Raw genomic sequence first — 21,775 nt, 5'->3', positions numbered from 1 at the left:
TTCTTATATCAACACTAAAAGAGTTTTTAAACAAACAAGTTCAGTTGGTTGTATTAGTGTTCTGTAATAAAATAAATGCAGCCTTCGAATGATGGTGTATATATGTAGGATGTGTAAGTATGTATATACCTATGATCAAATATATGGATTTGATCAAGCTAATGGCACAAAAATCATGTACAGCTCTTTTTTTCAATAGGATGGATGTTATTTTAAGGTTACCTAACTCAGTTCAAGTCACACTCTATGCAAAATCCAAAATTATTTTAGTTCTAGAATATCTGCATTTGCATATCCCATAGCTGCTCAGATGAGTTAAAATTTTAGAAAAACATTTTTTGGCTTTAGAAAATTCTACTGAAAGTAGGGTCTAAAGTGAATAGAGCATCCAAAATAGTGCCGTGTTTTTTAAATATTCAAAAGAGCTGTAATAAACCACAGGGAGCACAACACAGCATGTGCATTGATGCTATGCTTTAAACAGTGTAAAGGGTTTCTGCAATGCAGGAAATACAAGGACAGTGCAAAATGAAGCCGCTTGAGATAAATACACAAATATCCCCCTGGTTTATTTAACTTGTAAACATCTTCGGTTAATAATATCACTGCTTCGCCTACCTACATTCTCTTCGTAATCCAAAAGCCACGTGATGCCTCGAGGACCCACATTTTTATCATTTTTTACTTTCCCAAACTTGTTAAAAATGCACGTTTGCATTCGCATTATAACACTTTATGGCTTTCTTAAATGAGAATCACTTTAGCTTTAACCATATTTAGTTCACTTAAGCTGTGTTTTCTCTCTCTTGGTGGAAATGTAAATCCTCCGAGTGGCTGATACCCTCCTCTCTGATCATTTGCTGAGTGCTGTGCAATTCCCATTTGTTTGCCTTTCAGTGATTGCACATTAATTACTGAAAGAGGCGATTAAACATCTCTTATTACACCAGGCCTCCCAGGCAGTCCACACAAGCTGAGCCAGCAGAGCTTTAAAGGGCTCCAAACGCTTATTTACATCCTAGACAACAGTGCAGTAGGCCAAGCCTAAGGTAAAGTTGCTGCTCTGGCAATGACAATTACAGTAAATTGCATAAGGAGATACAATTCATTATTGAATGTTTATTAAAATGTGTTCTGGCATTATAGGCAATGAACAGGTTTACATCAAATGTGACGTGAACATATTTTCTTGGATTTAAATATTTTATAAAAACGCTTTACCTGCAGTATAAGGAGAGCTGGGATTAGCACTTTAAATGCTGCCAGACATCTGAGAGACAGAAGCCTCGTCCCTGCAGTGATTGATGGGACTCATGTGGCTCTGAATGGCTTTGCTGTCACAGATAAAGGGCCACAGACCAGATTGAAGTGGACAGGCCAGTGTAACCCCCGGCAGCATCCTGTGTCGTTAAAGAAACTGACCTCAGTCGGTCTGACAGCCTCCCCTCCCAGCCATTCGACAAGTCAGGCCTATAAAGACACCTGCTTGGCAGACAGAGATGTGAGTGAACGGATCCCCTCGAGGGAAGGGGACAGAAACAAGGGGTGGCACCTTAGTCTCCAAAGCAGAAATTACGACTCGAAATGTGCTTAAACTAGAGGTAGGGGACATAATGGATTTTACAAAGTGAATAAAAGCCGGTCCATCAATTGCCAGAAATTATATTGTAGCAAAGGATGTTTTGGTTGCCTTGGAGAACTAAAATAAAGGGGAGTGCTGCCATCTAGTGGACAAGATATGACAAGCTCAGCAAAGCTAGGTTTGCAAGGTTATATGTATTGTTTACAAAAGCTAAAATAACATTAATATGGACAATAAGGGGAAAAAAGACATTAAACACAATATTGAGCCATTTTATCATTTTTTAAATGATCAAATGCTTCTTAGATTTTATTAGATTTGATTCAGTGTGTAACCCACAAAAATGAGTCCTTCAAGGCGTTAAACCATTATAATGATTATTTTACATAATGCTAAATAAAACAATCAAGAAGAAAAGAAAATAACAAGGATAAAGTTTAAAGCTAATTATTATTTTTTTTTTACAGTGACAAAGGAAAATATGCAGTACATTTGGCAAATACAGAGTTGTTTAGTGTTGTATAAGTAGGGAAAGAATTCAACATCTTATTTGTTATGATGATGTACACATAATGAATATTACACATAGGTTAACAACAAGGTTTATATATATATATATATATATATATATATATATATATATATATATATATATATACATCTGAAGCACAATATTTTACAGTTTTTAGCAGAATGTCCTCCATTGTTGGCCGAAAAAAGGGTGATTCAGTTGATACAAAAATATCAAAAGAAAATGCTTTAAAAATGGAACAAATACATGATAGATATTTGCACATCCCCTGCACCACTGAAGTTAAACGGAAAGGACAGGGTTCATTTTAAACACAAATTAAACAGTAGTGGTATTTGTAATCATTTACATGATACACTATGTAATTTTCCAAATCCGATTATGTAGCTTGATTCATTCTGCAAACTAAAAAAAATTTAAAAAAAAAATTAAGAAAGGTTTGTAAAGTACATTGACAGGTAGTGTCTATTTAATTGGATATTTCTGCTGTGATTAACCTGTTTACAATAGATTTCCATCCTATAACTGCCCAAAGAAAATATGGGACTTTCTTGACATACAAAGCCCTTATGATTCATATGTCCAGACATCATGCATTAAACTCATTCTCTTCAGAACACATGCCAGGTCTTACTTCTGTAACACTGTACTCGCTTAGTTATAGCGAATGTCTTATTAAGATAGTATGCTACAGTTTTAATTAGATTTCATATTATCAATATATTTTAAATCCATTTTCCAGTCAATTTTGGTGTGTAGTGCATATACTGTATATATGTTTTTGTACCTTTTATAAGGCAATAGAATATGTATAGTTATACTCTTTCACTAGTTACAAAACTGCTAGTAAAAATATGAATCCTTCCATCCATTTATCATTTATCAATCTCTTTGTCCAGTAAACCTTTATGGCTATCTTCCCACATCGAACCAATACTCTCATAGCACCTTCCATGCCTTTCATGAACGGTTGTGCATCGTGAAACACTTTAATACAGCATAAACTATGGCATTTTTTAAAAGAAAGAAATTTTTTTTGCATTGTGACTACAGTAAATACAGTACAGGATCTCACATCCTTCCAAATGTTCGATTTATTTTACATCATTCATCGTCATCTTCGCTTTTTTACTTAAGTTTCTATAAAAAAATGCATGAATGAGAACAAAAGACACCGATAGGCATTGATGAAGCAAGGAAAGCCCGAGACGGAAACATCGTTTTTTTGTTAATTTTTCGTTATTAGTAACTGGGGTGTTTAAAACGCACATAATACCACCTGCATTAGATACAACACTTCTAAAATTTGAAAAAGCTTTAAGAAAACACAGTTTTGGCCAGTGAGGCAACCTGTTGTTGTGATGATTTACCCTCACTGTAGATGTTGGTTAATAAGGGTGCTTAGGCTGGCAGGTGAGTTTGTGGCTTGTGGGTCTGGTTGTCCGCTCGGCTGAGCGTCGTGGTCAGCTGGGGCCGCTGAATCTGAAATTTCAAAGTAGACGAGGATTCTTTTAGGTTGTTCAAACCCTGGAAGATACAACCATATAGCAGCTTCTTAAAGGAACAGTGCATCCTCGTGTCATTCCAAACCTATTCCAAAATACAGGTTTGAAACAACATGAGGGTGAGAAAAAACAACAACAACCGAATTATTATTCTTTTTTTTCACATTGCAGAAATATTTGATATACTTTTTTTTTTTTTAAAAAGGTTTAAAAAATATATAATGTAAAAACTTTTTTATAACATTAAAAAATTTCATTATTTTTAATTAAATTATGGAATTATTTTGCAATTCTAATTAAATTTATTATTAATTTAGTTATTTCAAATATAATTAAATTAACAGTTAAAAAAAAAAAATCAATTAAGCTAAATTTTCAGCTTCATTTCTCCAGTCTTAAGTTTCAGATTATCCTTCAGAAATCACTCTAATGTTGATTTGCTGATCAATAAACATTTATTATAATTAACAATGTTGAAAAGTTTTTTTTTTTTTTTTACTTAATAAATCTGTTGAAACCGTGATACACTACCATTTAAAAGTCTGGTAAGACTGAAAAAAAAATAATAAGAAGAAGATGATGAAGAACCATTGTTAACTGAGCACCAATAATAATGGAAAATAACTGAATGCAAATGTGAATGATTTCTGAAGGATCCAGACACTGAAGACTGGAGTAATGCCTTCTGAAAATTATAATTTTAAATCGTAATAATATTACAATTAATATTACTGTTTGTACATAAATGTTTGATTCAATAAATGCTGTCTTGATGAGCATAAGAGATTTTCTCTGAAAAATAAATTCATACATTTCAGTTAAATCAAACAATTGAACATTAGTGTAGAGTATACACTTTATTTATTATTTACCAATAATTAAAAAATATTTTCTATTCATAATCAGTTCATGTTGCTGTATAAATGGTTAATAATCTAAAACTCCAAAGTACCCTGGTAAATGTCAGGGTCTGCTCAACATCAGAACGGACTCCAGTTCAGCAGATGGTCTCCAGGTGACACTGGGTCTGTAAGAAATTTGAAAAAGAAAGAAAATGACATTTACATTTAAAAAGACACAAGAAAGACAATCCAGATAAATTAGGTTGGCTGGTGATTCTTTGAAGATAACAAAATATAAAGGAAATGAGGTCACGATACCAGATGTGTTAGGAGTCACCAGGAAGGGTTAGTCTCGCTGGCCGAGCTGTATATAGAAACAGAGCTTGCCTTTACCGTGTCATTCCACTGATGTGGAAGGTCCTCTGGCTCTGGAGGGTAGGACATCCAGGACGGACTCCGGTAGGAGGAGGATGGAGACAGGACGAAGTAGTCTGAGTAGCCGGGGCGGTTGGCGGATATGGCATATACTGCTGTCATTGGGTTTCCTGCCAAACAATGGAAGGCAGATTAAAATGTTTTTTGACATGTTTGGAAACCAAAAATCACCCAAACTTATTTAAAAAATTAAAACACATGTGCAAAAAGCCACAGTGTTTCCATTGTACAAATTGTGGCAATACCAAGATAAAACTTTTTTTTTTTTTTTTTTTATAATATTGTATATGGTAATAAAAAAAAAAATTCAGGAGCTAAACCTAGTGTTCTACTTTGAAACGGATCTGTATAGCAAGCAAGCAGACACACTGACCTGAGTAGCTGGTCATAGACTCGTCGACGGTAACCGCAGGGAAAGGAGCTCGGTTGATTGGCAGGTAGGGGGTGCCATTGTGCTGACTCATCTCTGAGGTCTCAGACACACGAGGCTTCAGACTCATGTCTGGTGTGGAGCTATAACATGAGATGAAGATGTCTTGTTATAATGAGATCAAACCACCAGGGGGCAACGCTGGCCAGCATCGCCTCCGAGCCGCATAACACACCTCAATGCAGTCAGCAGCACTGACAACCATTCAAAGCACCTTAAATATATGCCAGCCACATAAAAACGCTTATATAAATATACATGAGGCTCATCTCAAAAATGCTGGCATGTGATGCTGTAATGCAGTGTTATGTCAGGGAAAAAAGAGCCTCAGATGTCCAAAGACATCAGTTGGAAATGTATTTCTACCATATCAAACCTACAAAGGGCAAAGTGACAGTCAATAATCAGCAGAAAAACTGATGAAGCAGTAAAGAAAAAAGAATTTAAAAAAATATATATAAATCAATAGATATATTTTTTTAAAAGATAAATTAATACATTGTAATTATTCATGTGGATAAAGTATTTCTTATTAGATTTTTTAATATTTATATTAAAAAGTAATCAATAAAAAAATGCAAATAAACAAGCAAACTGTAACGAAATTAAAACAATGAATGTTAATTTCTCATTACAAAATGACTAATAAATGCATTTCTAAATCGTTTAAATTTAGGATCATAAAATCTTAATTTATCTACATGCTAAAAATGTTAATTTCTTGATTGTTAAGTTAATTTCTAAATTTGAGTTATTTTATTTATTTATTTTTTTATATGATCACTGACATTTGGTCTGCCATAAAAGGATACATATCATTTGTATCTTTTGGCTAAAGGTATGATAAAAAAAAAAACACACTAAACCACAACAAAATTAAATGAATGTGAATTTTAAGGTTTCTCTCACCATTTCAGAGAAGTATAAATTTAATTTAAAAGACTCCATATATCTATATTATTAAAATAAATAAATACATAAATATATATATATGTAGCGACAATGTGTACAAATTCTATACATACATGATATATTATATATTACATTAAGTTTAGTTATTTTAATTGATTTTGTGGTTGATTTTTTAGCATGCACTTAATGCTATCAATATATAATATAATATAATATAATATAATATAATGCAAGATCCAAATAAGAGTGTGAATGTGTATTTTAAGGTTTCTCTTACCATCTTAGCGAATTTCCAAGTGGGGCTCCGCCTCTCGGAGGGATGAGGGGTGGCGGGGAACCCAAACCCATATCAGGCAGCTGGGTAAACCTGAATCCCTGCAAAGCCAAGCACAACCACCAAATTAACTTCTGAAAACAAATATGATATCATATATCAACATATCACCCTATATGCTCAAGCTGTTTTTCCCAAAATCAATAGAAACAATCAAATTAACTGTAAACATCAGTGGTGTTGAAGAATGACACTCACTGGTTTGGGGAGGCTACACTGGTGGAAATCCAGCCCAAAGGAGGAGCCACGCTGTAGAGCTCCGTTGGGGTGGTTCATCGTCCCAGGTGCGCTGGTAACTCCATCCAGGTAAGGGCTACTGTGGCTGGGGTTGTACGGACTGTGAGGGAGGTGGTTATGGTGGTGGTGGTTGCCCGGGTTTGGCTCGGCAGAGGCCAAACCAAAAGCGTTGTCCAAGAGGAGGTGCATCTGCTGCCTCACTTCATCGATGGAGGGCTGCGAGCTCAAGGTGGATGAGTCCGAGTGACCTTTGACCTGGTGACCACCGCCGAAACCCAAGGAACTCAGGAGACGGTCCACATCAGTCTCTTCAAATGGCTCGGGCTCACCCTAAGGTTGGTTCAGTGATGAGACTTCTTAAGTTTTATAACTGTTTTCTATTGATTCATCAATTATTTAGTTGACTCACTGAAATTATTTTTTTAAATGATTAATTACAGTCACACTTGGTCCCCGATGAAAGAATATTCAAAATTCATAAATATTCAATATATATATATATATATATATATATAATACATTTTATTCATAGAAACACTATCAATATATAATATAACCTATGCATGATCTGAATACGAGTATAATGACTTTTACCGAACAGGAGTACTAATGCTCAGCACAATCACAGCTATTCCGATATTGAATTTCCAATCGAAATGATTTAAAATGCCATTATTATATTTACGTGTAATGAGATTCGGCTCTGTTTCATGATGACGTGGTCAAAGTGCAGGGTTTGCTCACCAAAGCTCTCTACTCTCATAAACTGTACTTAAAGTTAGAGCTAAAGGTAATCGCCTTCATTTAAGCCTCAAGGCAGACTTCTCAAGAATCTCTGCCGGCTTCCTGAAGTGTGAATGACATGCGCTGCGTGGAAAGACTACAGCAGAAGACTTTATAGCAGGGATTTGGGATCCCATGATGCAAGAGGCTGGCAGCGCTTACATCGTAGCCGCTGTTAGGGATGCCCCTCCTAGATCTCTCCCTCATGACCAGCATGTCCATCTCTGTCTCTACAGGGCTCGGGGTGTTCAGAGACTGCCTGCTCCAGTATGAAGGTTCCCTGTGGGAGTCACTGTTGAAAGAATGGTTGAAAAGTTCAGTATTATCTCATGAACCAACTTGGTTCTTGAAGTTATGTTTAATTTTACACTGTGATTTATTTTTATTCCTATACACCCTGAGATTTCCAAACACCAGAGAAGAGCAATTCAGCTCATTAAAGAGCTCTTTATTCATGCCATAGGGAGAGTTTACTAAGAATGAATAGTGTTGTTTGTTATTTTAGCACACGATTTAATAAAAGGATATATATATATATTTTTTTTTTTTTTTACTTTTTTAACTGAAAAAAAAGATCACAAAAATATTTAGCAACACAGCTGTTTTTAACATTAATAACAATACAGTAATATAAATATTTCTTCTTGAGCACCAAATCTGCATAAAATAATGATTTGAAGGAGTAATGTTATGATGCTGAAAATTCAACTGCATCACAGGAAATAAATTACATTTTAAAATATATTCAAATAGAAAAGCGTTATTGTAAATTCTTCATGAATTGAAATTTCACAATATTGCTTTTTTTTTTACTATATTTATAATCAAATAAATGCAGCCTTGGTAAGCATAAGAAAATTCTTTCAAAAACAAAAAAAAAATATTACTCAAAATATATATATTATTTTTCATAAAATAAAAACAAAGTATGCAAAATTTATTTAGCGGCATTTTAAATTATTATTAAATAATTGCTTATATTAACTTATGTTTTAATGAACCCTGTGTAAATAACACTATAAACAATATTATGTTATATTATAGCAAAAGTGTCTTATCTGTTCAGTAAATGTGCCTCATGATTTTATCACATATGAATCAATCCCACCTTTCTTTTGCCTTTTTTTATTCTGTATCTAGGAAAATCCAATTGGGGTTATTTTCTCAACATATTTTGGGATGATCAATAGGAGGGATTTAATCTCTGACTACCTCCTGCGGTACTTTACGTAAGTGGAGGGTTTCCTGTCCTCCTTCGGCCCCCTCAGATCTTCCAGGTCCAGGGAAGCATTCTCACGCCTCATCCGGTCTCGATGGCTGTACATGTGACCACTGCTACCAGTGACCGGCCCGTCACTGTACCCTTTCCTTTTAGCTTTTAACCTCAGCTTATTCCGGTAATGCTCGATGTCCGACTTCTGCTTCAGCCCAATGTTGACCTGCAGGTGGAAATCGGAGGTTATTTATTTACACCAATTTAGTGCTCCTCTGCTGACAGTGGGTGTGTCTAAACAGAATCTTGTTTTTGCTGATCTAGAGGAATATTTTGTGGAACAGATTCTGTGTGGTGCCCAGTAAGCTGACAAGCACTCAAAACAGGTCAAAATAAATCACTGATAAAAGCCTCCTAATGAGGTGGCCCTGGCCCCTCTCCACAGAGACAGCAAGCTCACCTCTCCGTTCATGATGACAGAGTCTTGGCTGTGATTGGAGGAGTCGGGATAGGAATAGTTGAGTGGGGCGGCCATAGGCTTGATGGTGATGAGGCGTAGAGAGCCAGTTAGAGAGTCATAATGGTCTGCAAACAGACACAGGAGACTTGTGCAGTCATAAAATTACAGTAGGATGGTAAAAAGAGCATCAGCAAAGAGAAGCTGTAAATACTCAAAAACAGAGTCTGACACTAGACACTGATGCACAATATACTGAGCAATCACTTATTTATGGTTTTGGGGGTTTAATGGTGTGTGGGATATTTTAGATGGCAAAGCTGTGTATAAAAAAAATCTGTATGAGAATAATATTACTGTATCATTGTTTTAAGACTTTCAATACCCTCATAATACATTTATGAGAACTAAATACTTATATAAACTTGTTACAGATCCAGTTACAGAAATGATGTTTCTTAACATTATATTCTAGTGTTTAAACAGTTTTTTCCAAAATAAAACCAGTTTTTTTATGTTCAGTAAAAATATTTATTGTAAATTTATTTAACTTATTATAAATATAAATCATTTACTTTTTTATTACATTTTCTTACATCAGTGGCAAAACTTTTAAATTTGAGCAAAAATCTAACAAAATTTAGTATTAACATAATATCATATAATATAATCTCTATGCAAAAGCAAAAACATTTAAAAAAACAAAAACAAACAAAAACAAACAAATATATATATATATAAATAACACATTTATCCAGCAAGCATGCATTAAATTGATCAAAGTAATAATAAGTAAATAATTAAATAATTTATAATGTTATAAATTTTTATTTATTTTAAATTTAATGTTTTTTAATTATATAAAACAAATTACTGCAGAATTACAATTTTATTTATAAAATTAAAAATGTAAAAAAAAAAATAAATAAATAAACTGATTAACTAGATCCAGCATTCTTGATTGTATTTATGGTTTTCATAAATAAGTTATGACCCTAAGGAATGTGAATTGCGCTGCTCCTTTAATTTCTGTCTTTCTCACCATTTCTTGTGTGCTGCTCTTCTTTGGGTGCTTTCTGTGCCGTTGATCTCCGAGCTGTGGAGCTTCTACCCGTGTTCAGTTTCCCAGATTCATTGCTCGAAACTGAGCCGTCCTCGCTTGGCAACCTGCTGCGTGTAGCCATGGCAACAGAAGGCAATGGTTAGTTTGCTGCATGCAGTATCATGCAGGGTTAACAGTTGCCTTGCAGGGTCCTCTGGCCTCAGTTAACCTGCGTTAAATTGCATTGGTGTCATTGAGCTACATCACCATGGGGTGAGCATCTACTCCTCATGTTTTGTCCCATTAAAACAAATGTTCGACAACAGAATAAATCCTGCTCTGGAACAAAAACCACAATGAGCACAGACCATCATATCAGAATGCACATCATGTGCTGGCGAGAATCTAACACATCAATACTGGAAAGATCGTTGGCAAGCATATCACATTCAAACTGACTTGCTTGGATGAAGGAAATCTACAGACAATTGTTTATGGCATATGACTAAGTATTGTGCAGAAGTCCCAAAAGACCCATATCTTGAAATAATGTTCCATTGACATTCAGTATAACAGATGTATTTATGTTAAAATGGAACAATGTACTCATTCTAACACGTAGTTCTTAAAATATATAAAAGAAAAAAGAGATCATCATAAATTGTTTTATATTTTAAACAATTAAAATGGGTAAAATCTAGTGGTTTGAATGTTACTGGCAAAGATTGGTAAAGTTGGTTTAAAATTATAATTAATCAGTATTTGGGGGCTGAACTATGATCCTTAAATATAGTTTTTTTGTTGTTGTTTATTTTTTCTAATTGTGCTTGACAAAATATTTTGGTATATGAACTATTGTTACACTACAAAATATTTTAGTGGGTGTCTTCTGTAAATCATGGTAAAATGCATAATAGCTTTATTTTATTTTTTTCCTCTGAAAAAAAAAAATTTGTTTAATACAAGATAATCTAGTATAGAGAGAAAAATTTTTATCTGAGCTGTATTAAACTTTTATTGTTTTGATGCTTGAAAATCACCTTTTGCCTCTGTCCCATAAATGGATATGTATGTATACACACATACACATTACATTTGTGCTTAAATTGATTCATATCCTTGGCAAATATGATCAAAGACGGTTGTGAAAATAAATCTGCATTTAAAAAAAATTAATAGAATAGTTTGGGAGGGTTTCAAGAGAAAACTAGAACATATTTATTTGCTAGACACGGCTGGACCTTATATACGTGACTGGGTTTTAATGGTCAGATGAAACTACAAAAGAAAGCTTTTTTTTAGCAACACATAGGGATATAATGAAATATACTGCTGGATCTTTAAGGTTGTGGGCTAATTATTATCTTATTCAGATAGATGGCATAATGGATCTATCAAATACCAATGAATAAAAAATTAAAAACTGACTGTCCATGCTAGAAATCTTGTAATGGGCCATGGTTAGATCTTCCCTGAGCTGAATCCTATAGAAAATGAGTGTGATGAACTGAAGAAGAGGAACATCAACATGCAGCTGGAAATCTGAAGGATTTGGAGTGATTCTGTATGAAGGAATGGTCTCCGATCTCTTGTCAGATGTTCTCCAAACTAATCAGGCATTATAGGTGAAGACTCAGAGCTGTTCTCTTGGCTAAAGGATGTTGCTAAAAGTATTGAATAAAGGGGTATGATTAATTGTGATCAATGTGTATAAGAGAAAAAATGTTATTTCATATTGAGCTTTCTCTCCCATTTTAATTTCTTAATCTCCAACGAAATTTTAGATTTTAGTAAATTTTTTTGATAAAATATCTAAAGGATTGATAATACAGATCCATTTTCACAGCCTTCTTTGATAATGTTTAACAAGGGTATGAATACTTTTGAGCACAACTGTATATATGTATGAACAAGACACATGAACAAAATGACACTTGACGGAATCAGGGAAACACATGACAAGTCAGGAACCAAGACAAGAAAATACAGAAACTCAAACACCAGCGTGACATACATTTATATTCATATATGTATTCATGTCCGAAATCATAATCAGTCCACCATTTTCTCAATAAATCTGTTTTTCTCAATCAAGTGAGCTCAAGATGGGGTTCTACACTGATTTTATTCTTTAATTTTAGATTATAACATCCGTAAAGCTCAAGGAACCATAAAAGCAATTACCTATAAAGAACAGAAACAAGGACTATTTCACTTTCGCATCAAAATTCAAAACCCAAAGTTCCAGTCTAAACCCATCACTCTCTAAGAAGAAGGTAATAAAGCACGGTCAACAAAATCTGAATATTTCATTAAATCTGCTAATCATTTAGGCATGCCACGAACCCTCGCGCATGAACCCACGCACCTGTCTTCTAGGTCTGACACAGTCGGGCAGAAGCTGCCTATGGGCACACTGAATCATGCATAATTCTGTAGCTGTGAGTGTACTAAGCTTCTCTGCATCTCTGTCTGTCTCTGCCAGGTTTAAATGCTTGTGTATTTACCGTATTTGCTTTTCCAAATAATTATTTCCCCAGCCCTGCTCTCTGCAGGCTCATTTCCTTTTAATCGAGCCACTCAGGAGAGATAACAAATGGCAGAATACATTTGTATTCCGACTAATAAGCGCGGATGCTAATAGAGAAAGAACGAGAGAAAGGCGAAACAATGAGAGGGAGAGGAAAGAGAGGAGAAATGCTAAGCCAAATTGAAACCATTTGAAGGATCAGTGCTTTTTGCTCTGTCAGACTGCCCCACGCATGACATAAAGCCATATTTATGATCCCACGGCCCCCAGAGAGTGGTTAAGTAACCCAGAGATATGGGAGATGCCGGGTGGTGAGTTTTAATGACCTTGGAGAGCTGAACGCTGATACATTTCCTACCATCTTTTTATTTGCATTTTTATGCAGGATTAGAATAGGACCTTGGGAGGTTTCACTCTTTGTGAAGAAAGAAAAGGCATTTCTCTAAAGCAATGTGGATAAAAAAATAACACTTAAAAATTAATCTGAAGAATCAAGTGCTTTAAATCTAGTGAGAACTGTATGACTTGATCTGCCCTTTAGATATTTTGCTTGCTTGATACGACCCTGGTGAGATGCATACTAGTCTTAATATATATGAGAAACATAATAGTTATGATTGGTCTCAAATAAACAGCACTGACTGGCCATTTTGCATTATTTGTTCATAATACCATTTTGAAATTTCATAACACAGTTGAAATATGATAAAAATATAAACCCAAGCATGTAATTATGCTAAATTCAGTAATACTATGTTTTTTTTTTTTAATTAATTTCAAAAATTATTATAATTTTTATTATTACTATTATTTTACAAAACCTTTCATCATGGGGCGAAAGTGGGCATTTGACAACTGTTTATTTATTCAGGTCATTTTGGTCAATCATAGTGTGAAGGCAATAATTCTCTTAAAATTCCACAATATATTCTCCAAATATATTAAAATGAAAACATTTAAAATTACATAAAGTTTTAAATTCTACAATCAATTCTATATTACCATTCAAAAGCGTCTGTAAGTTTTTTTTTTTTTTTTTTTTTTAAGTAATTGGAGTAATGATGCTGAAAATAAAGCTTTGACATAAAAAAAAAAAATCAATTATAATTTTAAACATGCTGAAATCGTTAACCATTCTTTTAAACTGTAATAATATTACATTATTTTGTGTATTTTAGATAAAATAAATAAAAGACTTCTTTCAAAAACTTTCCAAAAAAATATTGATTTGCTTAGGATTAATTAAAAGATTTTCTATAGATTGACATTATTACATGATTAGCATTTTAAAGATTGACTCTAAGGGATTAGATAACAGAAAAGGGCAATTTGAGTTTGCACAATTACTTACCCATTACAGATATGCATGCATGAAAATAAAAAAGATCAGAGGGCAAAATCACGACCAAAATCATACAGTGTGCAGATGTTGGCACTGGTGATTTGTGGATGCATGCCATGTCTGTCTGTCTTTAATTTGTTTCTAAAAATACGTCAAGAGAACAAATGTCTTTATTCTTAAACACAGTGTGTTCTTCCCTTCACGGTTCTCAATTCCTCTGCTGCATCTTAAAGTCAAGAGCTCAATCCGCTCTATGGTAATTATATGTCATACTTGAGGTGTACTTGATTTTTCAGTGGAAGGAGATAAGAAATGCAACTGAAATAGAACAGTGCAGTCATATCGGGTTGGATGGCTTTTAAAAGATTGATGCTCAGGCTTTAAAGGCTTTAGTGTTGTATAGAGAGTTGAGTGACATATACTATCATACTAGCTTATTCCATTTGGTACACCTAAAAATATGCACATACTTCCTTTGTTCTATAATAAAAGCACTCACCTGAGATGCATCTCTGTTGACTGAGGTCTTTTTGAGGCTGTACCATCTTGTAACACCGCCACCCTGTCTTGTGTAAGAGGGGCGTCCCGTACCGGGAGGGACAGGACAAGTGGTTCCTTGGTGACAGGGAGAGTTTCCTCACCTGGCTGGCCCATGTGCTGCTTGGCGTAGTCGAAACCCTGCACAGGCTGGATGGGAAAAGATGCACCATGAATGGGGGGGGGGGGGGGGGTTATGCAATGCTGACATTGGATATTTTATTTTAATTAGCAAAGGAATGCTGGCCATCCTCATTTATACAGTGGCTGAAGGTGTTTGAGTCTAACTATATTTCATGGAGTCTGCATGCAATGCAGTATAAGTTGCCATGGGATATTTAATATGATAGAGCTATGGAAACCCTTGTTTTAATGAATTATGGATCAGTCTCCTGCAGAACTGGACGCATGGAGGCAGAGTGCCTGTTGGAACTTAAAAAAAAATTATGTTTGTGATTAATTTGATTGATAATTCATAAAAAGGTTGCACTATGCATGTGCTGTTGTCACATCTACAAGCTCTATTAGTGAGGTGAGAATCATTAGGCAGAATCACAAAGTAATTACGGTGAATGTGCAATATTACAGTTCTGATAATTATCTGATAGCTAATAAATAATCAATTTTAAAACTGTGTAACTTTTGGTAATGAATTCATAAAAGGAAACACCAAAAAAGATCAATAATTCTAAATGCTATAATGGAATCTTAATATTTTAATGTATTTGATGTATTACTTTTCGTTAATTATATATACAAACAATTTAATTTATCAATGAAATTGTATTATATATTTATATTAATTTGTATTATTCATATTTATTATTTATAAACATTTGTGTTATATATATATATATATATATATATATATATATATATATATATATATATATATATATATATGTATAATTTATATTATAAATAAATTGTATATATGATTGATTTTAAATTAATAAATTAAACGACATTACATTTTAACATCATTATTTTTATATTTATTGTGAATTTCTAGCTAAAATGTTTTGATGACACCAAAATGAAATGGTAAAATTTCTGGGAAAATCAGTATTTTAGTATCATCTTCCTGAGTGTTCTCTATTGGTCATTGACCTTGGATGAGGTCAGATTCCACTGAACTATAATTCACTCATGCTCTATCTGATTGTATATGAGATGAGCTGGAGTCTTTCACTGGCTGACGTGGGTAGTGACAGTCCACAAACCCCATATATAGATCTTCTTTTAATCCAAGTTCAAATTGATTTAAGCATTGAATCCAGGTTGTAAGTCTTACAAGCTAGCTTTCTCTGCAAGCTAGAGAAACACATCAAGACTGCTCAAACACATCGACAGGTTGAAGCAAAAAGCATGCAAGCGGACACACATGCAACTGATCACGTCTAAGCCTGACAAATGGCCAGTGTCAGTATCTCAAATCCTTATATGACTTTATTCTCATTCCGATCATCCAGTGAACATTCACACATCTTCTCTTATTCCCTTACGCTAACATGGGAAGCTCTTGCATGAAACCGGAACGCTTTATACACTGATCCTCAAATTACCGCGCATAAGCAAAATCATGTCCCTGAAAGGATGTCTTAATTGGATGAAGCAGGGAATGTTTTCAGATCAGAGAATATGGCTAAGAGGGAGCGCGATCAAAGAGATGATAATCATAATTACAATTGATTTGCATATTGTTTTACTCCATTACTGAAAACAATACAGTTCACTCAAAAAATACTGTCATCATTTACTCACCCTCATGCTTCATACTCATATGACTTAAGTTTTTCGATGGAACACAAAAACAGAAGTTTAGCAGAATGTTGAAGCTGCTCTTTAACACACAATTAAAGTGGATGGTGATCATGTGCTGTCAAGCTCAAAAAAGGACAAAAAGTCCTATAAAACATCATAAAAGCTGTTTTTATACATGGTGCATGACATTCCATGTCTTTTGAAGTCATTTGATAACTTTGCTTGAGGCCCAAACTAAGATGTTATTCATTGAACATTTTGCTCGACAGTTTTGGTCACATTTCATTTCCACTGCACAGAAAGAGCAGCTTACACATTCTGCGAAACATTTGCATTCTACACAACAAAGAAACTTTTTTGCTCACCAAGGATGCATTTATTTGATCAAATATACAGTAAAAACACAGTACAATTGTGAAATATTATTACAATTTAAAATTACTGTGTTCTATTTGAATATATTTCGAAATGCAATCTATTCTTGGGATGACAAAGCTGTATTTTCAGCATCATTACTCCAGTCTTCAGTGTCACATGATCCTTCAGGAATCATTCTATAATGATTTGCTTCTCAAGAAATATTTATTATTATCATCATTGCTGGAAAAAGTTTACTTTTTTTTTTTTTTGCGGAAGCTCAGATACATTTTTCAAGGATTCTTTGAGAAATAAAAATAAAATAATATTTGTAACTGTAAGTGTCTATATTGTCAGTTTAAATCAATTAAATGCATTCTTGCTGAATAAAAGTATAAATTTCTTTGGGGGAAAATCATAACCTCTATGATTTACTATGATTACATCCCTCTACACATGTACACATTTAGCTGATCCTATTGCTTCTTCCTGTTGGATCCCTTAATATATCCCGTTTTAGATTAAAATACTTTTGCAATCTATTTAAACTTCACCTAAACATATATACATGTAACCTTGACGTATCGCTCTGCTTGGGTTGTCCTAATTTCTTAACCTGCATTTGAAAGCCTCATAGTCAAAAGAAATCATAATTACAGTCATAATATGGAAATAAACCTTCCAGTTCTGTTATTAGTCATTGTCCTGAAATCTCAAATAGAGGTACAAGAAAGGAGATATTTGTGCTGAGATATCCTCAGTGCACTAGATCTTACGGAACAGTTCATCGATTACACGGAGGACAGCTAATTCTGTTTCCCCTTCGCCCTGCGGACTGATCTCCTACAAGCACTGTCAACAAGAAGGATGTCTGGACTATAAACATGCAGCTAAGCACCAAGCACAAGCCAGAAATACCTGGTGGTGATAACTCCCATCTCTTCGATACGAGGTCTGGACAGGAAAAGCAGTGAAGACACAATTGGAGGGATATTTATTGGGGGGGAGGAGTTAAAGTGAAATTTGTCATTCGAAGGTTTGAAACAGCATGTGGTGACACTGTCAAGTGTTTGGGGAGCAAGCCACCATTTCAAAAGGTCATGCCCAGCAACATATTCAGATGTAAAATAAAATGATTTTGTGAATGGTACAAAGGAAATCAGGATTTTTTAGGCCTATTAGTTGTCGAAATGAGATGAAATCATCGTTATGATAAAACAATGGGTCTCCTGATTTATTAATATTGCAAAGAAGATAAAAACTTTTTTTTCTATAAATGTCTTCCTTTTTTTCCAGAGAAGTATCTACCATAAATGTAAATAATTATCATTTTACCCTTGTCGGTCAGAATGTTAATATTGATGTATCTCTATTTCAATTGTTAGTGAATGACACCCATTGTCACTGGACTTCGACATAAAGTTATGCTTAATATTAAATGGATTTATTAATATGCTGCTGACGTAGCCGTCTCCGTTTGGACAAGACAGTGATGTGTTTATTTGAAGGATGTGTTTATTATTCGTGGTTTGGAAGAGCCTACCTTGGTGCGGGGATGAAAATTGCGAAATGCGCTGGTTTTGAATACAGTTCGGTTTCTCCTGCATATGATGGCAACCGCCATAACCACCACAACCATCACCAGCGATACAGGTATCAGGACCGCCAGTGTCCAGAGGTTACTAGGCAGACTCTTCACCACCGCTGTTTACACACAAACACAAACATAGATTGGAAATCAATAGACTCATTGACAATGCTTACACATGATTTCCACCACTTGCATCCCCAGCACACTCTCTTACAGTAATGCAACTCCCCTCTGTCTCCTACTGTGTGGTTAGTTCCTAATGAGCTGAATCTGTCTTTCCGCTGTAGCTCTTATCTGGGAGATTAAACCCCCACTGGTGGGTCTGATTCTGTATTATTTATACAAAACTGGGGGTTTGCACGTCTCCGAACTGGGCTCGACGAGAGCGCAGTAAACTTGTGTAAACTCTCTACACCCAAATCCCCATGTGCTTTCTCTATCACGGTGTGAGATAGCTATAGATCTCATTTGAAAAAGTAAGTCAACATTAGGAAAAATAAGTCAGCATTTGAAAAAATAAGTCAGCCGTGGTATCAGTCGCAGTTGATTTTATACTTTTGTTAGTTTGTCCTGTCTTTAGTTATGTCCCTACAATCAGTTTCACCAGAGACAAATTGCTGGACATTCGGCAGTGCACACCACCTGATATTTCACAGGTTTTATTGATTATTCAGACGTTTTGCTGGACACTGTAGTTAGGGGAGCAGTGGCGCTGGTCAGACGTTTCAGGACATGCAGACGGGGGAAGAGAGCGGGCGCACTCGTGAAACTCAGACAGTGTGGATATCGAACGCTGATGCCTAGCATCCATCTGGTGAATCACCGCTCTCTACCCAACAAAACAGATGAACTCCTGATTTCCCAGACAAATAAGGATTTTTCAATCTCTCTTTGAACTGTTGCCATCTAGTCAACGCTACAGAGCTCTGAGCGTCAGAACGACCAGACGCAGGAACAGTTTCTTCCCTCGGGCAATCCATCTCATGAAAATTTTGCAATAAACGTGGAGCACACACTATTTATACACTTATACACTTATTTATTTAACACACATACTTAGCCTACATTTCAATTTGCACATAATACACATGTACATACAACTCTCTATTGTTATATATCTATACATACAATTATCAATTTGTATATTTTTATTCCTTATTTACTTGTTAGTTACATGTGAGTGTAGCAAAATCTGATGCTAAGGTCACGAACGCCTTTCTTTCTGTCAATTTTTTTTTCTGTATATAAAATCTAAATGATGGTTTGAAAATAAACTGGGCTATAGGGTAGATATGATAGTGAATTATATACTTACGCTCTGCTTGAACTTGGACGAAGTAGCCCAGAGTGAGAGCCATGGTCTGAGAGTCCACCGTGTTGAGGGTCTTAGCTGCAGCAGTGCCAGTCATGGGAGAGCCATCTACTTGTGTGTAGTAAGTCATTTCAGCTGGGTTCTTAGGACCAGACAGTCTTCGGATGCTGACCATCTGTATGAGGAAAACACTCATGAGTTCATGTTTGATGTTTCCAATACAAACTTTAGAAATTCTAAACCCCATACTGAATCAGACATGAGGGCAATTTTCTGTTTTAAATGGGCCATGCTCTACACATTTTTTCACTTGAATTCCATGTAGAATTGTAGAAAACAGATGTCTATACGCAAATGACGTCTTTATGATTGGCTAACCTCTTTGCAATCAAAACGAGTAATTTACTCCGCATCCAATGTTTTAATGAATAAATAAGCTTTTATCACAGTATGTTGCAAACCATGTACATATTTTGCCACTTGCTAATTAGTTGTATTGGGGCGGGGCTCACACTAGTCTAAAGCATTTGATTGGTCAAAAACCTGTGTAGTGCAGGATGAGTCATCAACATTTTTGGTCTGTTTCTCAGGACAAGAAAAACTACAGGCAAAGAAGAAATTGATGGCACACCTGGACAGTGTAATCACCTACAGTCGTAGCTCTCCTGAAGCGGAGGCCACGTCGACTGGCAACCAGAAAGAGCTCCGCCAGGCGCTGCTCCATTAGACTAGCAAAGCTCTGATAACTCCCCTCAAGAGAAGAGCTGTCAACGTCCTGAATTACTGGGGAGACAGAGAGAGATGAAGCAAGGTGACAAAGAGAACATACCTTTCTTACACTTGAAGTCAAAAAAAAAAATGCAATTACTATAGAATTGACCTTGGTAAAAGGATTTGTTCTCCTGACAGTGATAAATAGGGATGAACGGGGGAAAGAAAGGGGAGGGAGAGCTAGCTATAGCAACAGAGAGAACATTGGGTGCAAGAACTTAGAGCTAGAAATAGCTTTTTCACACTCAATATTCTAATCCAATGCGATCTCAAATCAGTTGATGGAGGAAGCTAAATAATGCATCAATAGCACTCCTTAGAGAAGAAGGCTTTCTGGGTTTAAAAGAAGCGGGGAGAAAACATTTGCTAGACTTAATCACATAACATGCTGGCAAATGGTTGTCTGAGTGCTGGTTAGCAGCTGAACTGTTGAGGTCATTACCTGTGATTACCCAGTAATCGCGAGTTGCTACTGAAGTGTTAAGGTTGTGGTACTCTAGAGCTGTGAAAATAGAGAGAAAGACAGACAGATGTTTACTAGATGACCATTCTGGGAAAAACAAAACAAAACTGAATTTTGTCATCATTTACTCATGTACTGGTGAGGATAAAAGTGATTTTTTTTTTTGTTATCCTATCTCTAATACATAAAATAAGCTGATCAATTATTGTCAAATGATTGTAGGACATTATTTTTTTTATCTGCCAACTTACAATAAAATGTTTACTGAGAGTAAGATATGAAAATAAGATGGAACATTTATTATAATTATGCATTTTAAAAATTTTACAAAATATATTTTCTTAGCCATTGCACATAGGCATTTTATTTCTACATTCTTTGCTATAGTTGTTAAAATTATATTTTACTTTAATTAAAAACACATTTAATTGAATGAATATTGAATACATAATATTCAATAAATAAATAATTGCATTATATAATATTTTGTTTTCTTTCATATTATATTTTTACTAAATATATATAACATATTAATAATTGATGATTGTTACAAAAAACCTGAATATTTTACATAAATATAATATTAAATGTATAGATTTGTAATTAATTATTAATTATTATATATTATATCAGTAATTCATATTATTAATTTTAATTATTAATCATATTAATGTGAAAATACATGAAATTTTATTGATATCTACATGATTTCATTTGAAGCAAATCTGGACTTTTAAGGTGAGATTATTATCACAATTCTAATATCAAATAATAATAAAAACAGGAAAATAGCTGTTTAAAATG

At 34.6% G+C, this 21,775-nt stretch overlaps 1 protein-coding gene across 6 annotated transcripts in view; it reads right to left on the bottom strand.

The window, feature by feature from the left end:
- Nucleotides 1-2,225: 2,225 nt before the first annotated feature.
- LOC113066873 (UPF0606 protein KIAA1549L-like) overlaps nt 2,226-21,775 on the bottom strand; it is a 42,088-nt gene continuing 22,538 nt past the window's right edge. Inside the window, exons 8-23 of one of the 6 annotated variants that reach the window (XM_026238960.1) lie at nt 20,951-21,010; nt 20,369-20,520; nt 19,741-19,912; nt 18,378-18,538; nt 17,753-17,788; nt 14,676-14,863; nt 10,305-10,432; nt 9,266-9,390; nt 8,805-9,031; nt 7,755-7,884; nt 6,771-7,139; nt 6,516-6,613; nt 5,270-5,409; nt 4,849-5,006; nt 4,572-4,646; nt 2,226-3,641 (exon numbers count right to left, since the gene is read on the bottom strand). In XM_026238960.1, the coding sequence (XP_026094745.1) occupies nt 4,617-4,646; nt 4,849-5,006; nt 5,270-5,409; nt 6,516-6,613; nt 6,771-7,139; nt 7,755-7,884; nt 8,805-9,031; nt 9,266-9,390; nt 10,305-10,432; nt 14,676-14,863; nt 17,753-17,788; nt 18,378-18,538; nt 19,741-19,912; nt 20,369-20,520; nt 20,951-21,010 (2,174 nt within the window). In that variant the 3' untranslated portion in view covers nt 2,226-3,641; nt 4,572-4,616. The remainder of the gene's footprint in view (nt 3,642-4,571; nt 4,647-4,848; nt 5,007-5,269; nt 5,410-6,515; nt 6,614-6,770; nt 7,140-7,754; nt 7,885-8,804; nt 9,032-9,265; nt 9,391-10,304; nt 10,433-14,675; nt 14,864-17,752; nt 17,789-18,377; nt 18,539-19,740; nt 19,913-20,368; nt 20,521-20,950; nt 21,011-21,775) is intronic. The other 5 variants (XM_026238964.1, XM_026238959.1, XM_026238962.1 and 2 more) reach the window with 5 other exon arrangements.

The sequence above is a fragment of the Carassius auratus genome, chromosome 50, assembly GCF_003368295.1.
Source record: "Carassius auratus strain Wakin chromosome 50, ASM336829v1, whole genome shotgun sequence".
Taxonomy (NCBI): domain Eukaryota; kingdom Metazoa; phylum Chordata; class Actinopteri; order Cypriniformes; family Cyprinidae; genus Carassius; species Carassius auratus.
The sequence above is the reverse complement of the archived record's forward strand: the minus strand, read 5'-3'. Positions and strand labels throughout refer to the sequence as shown.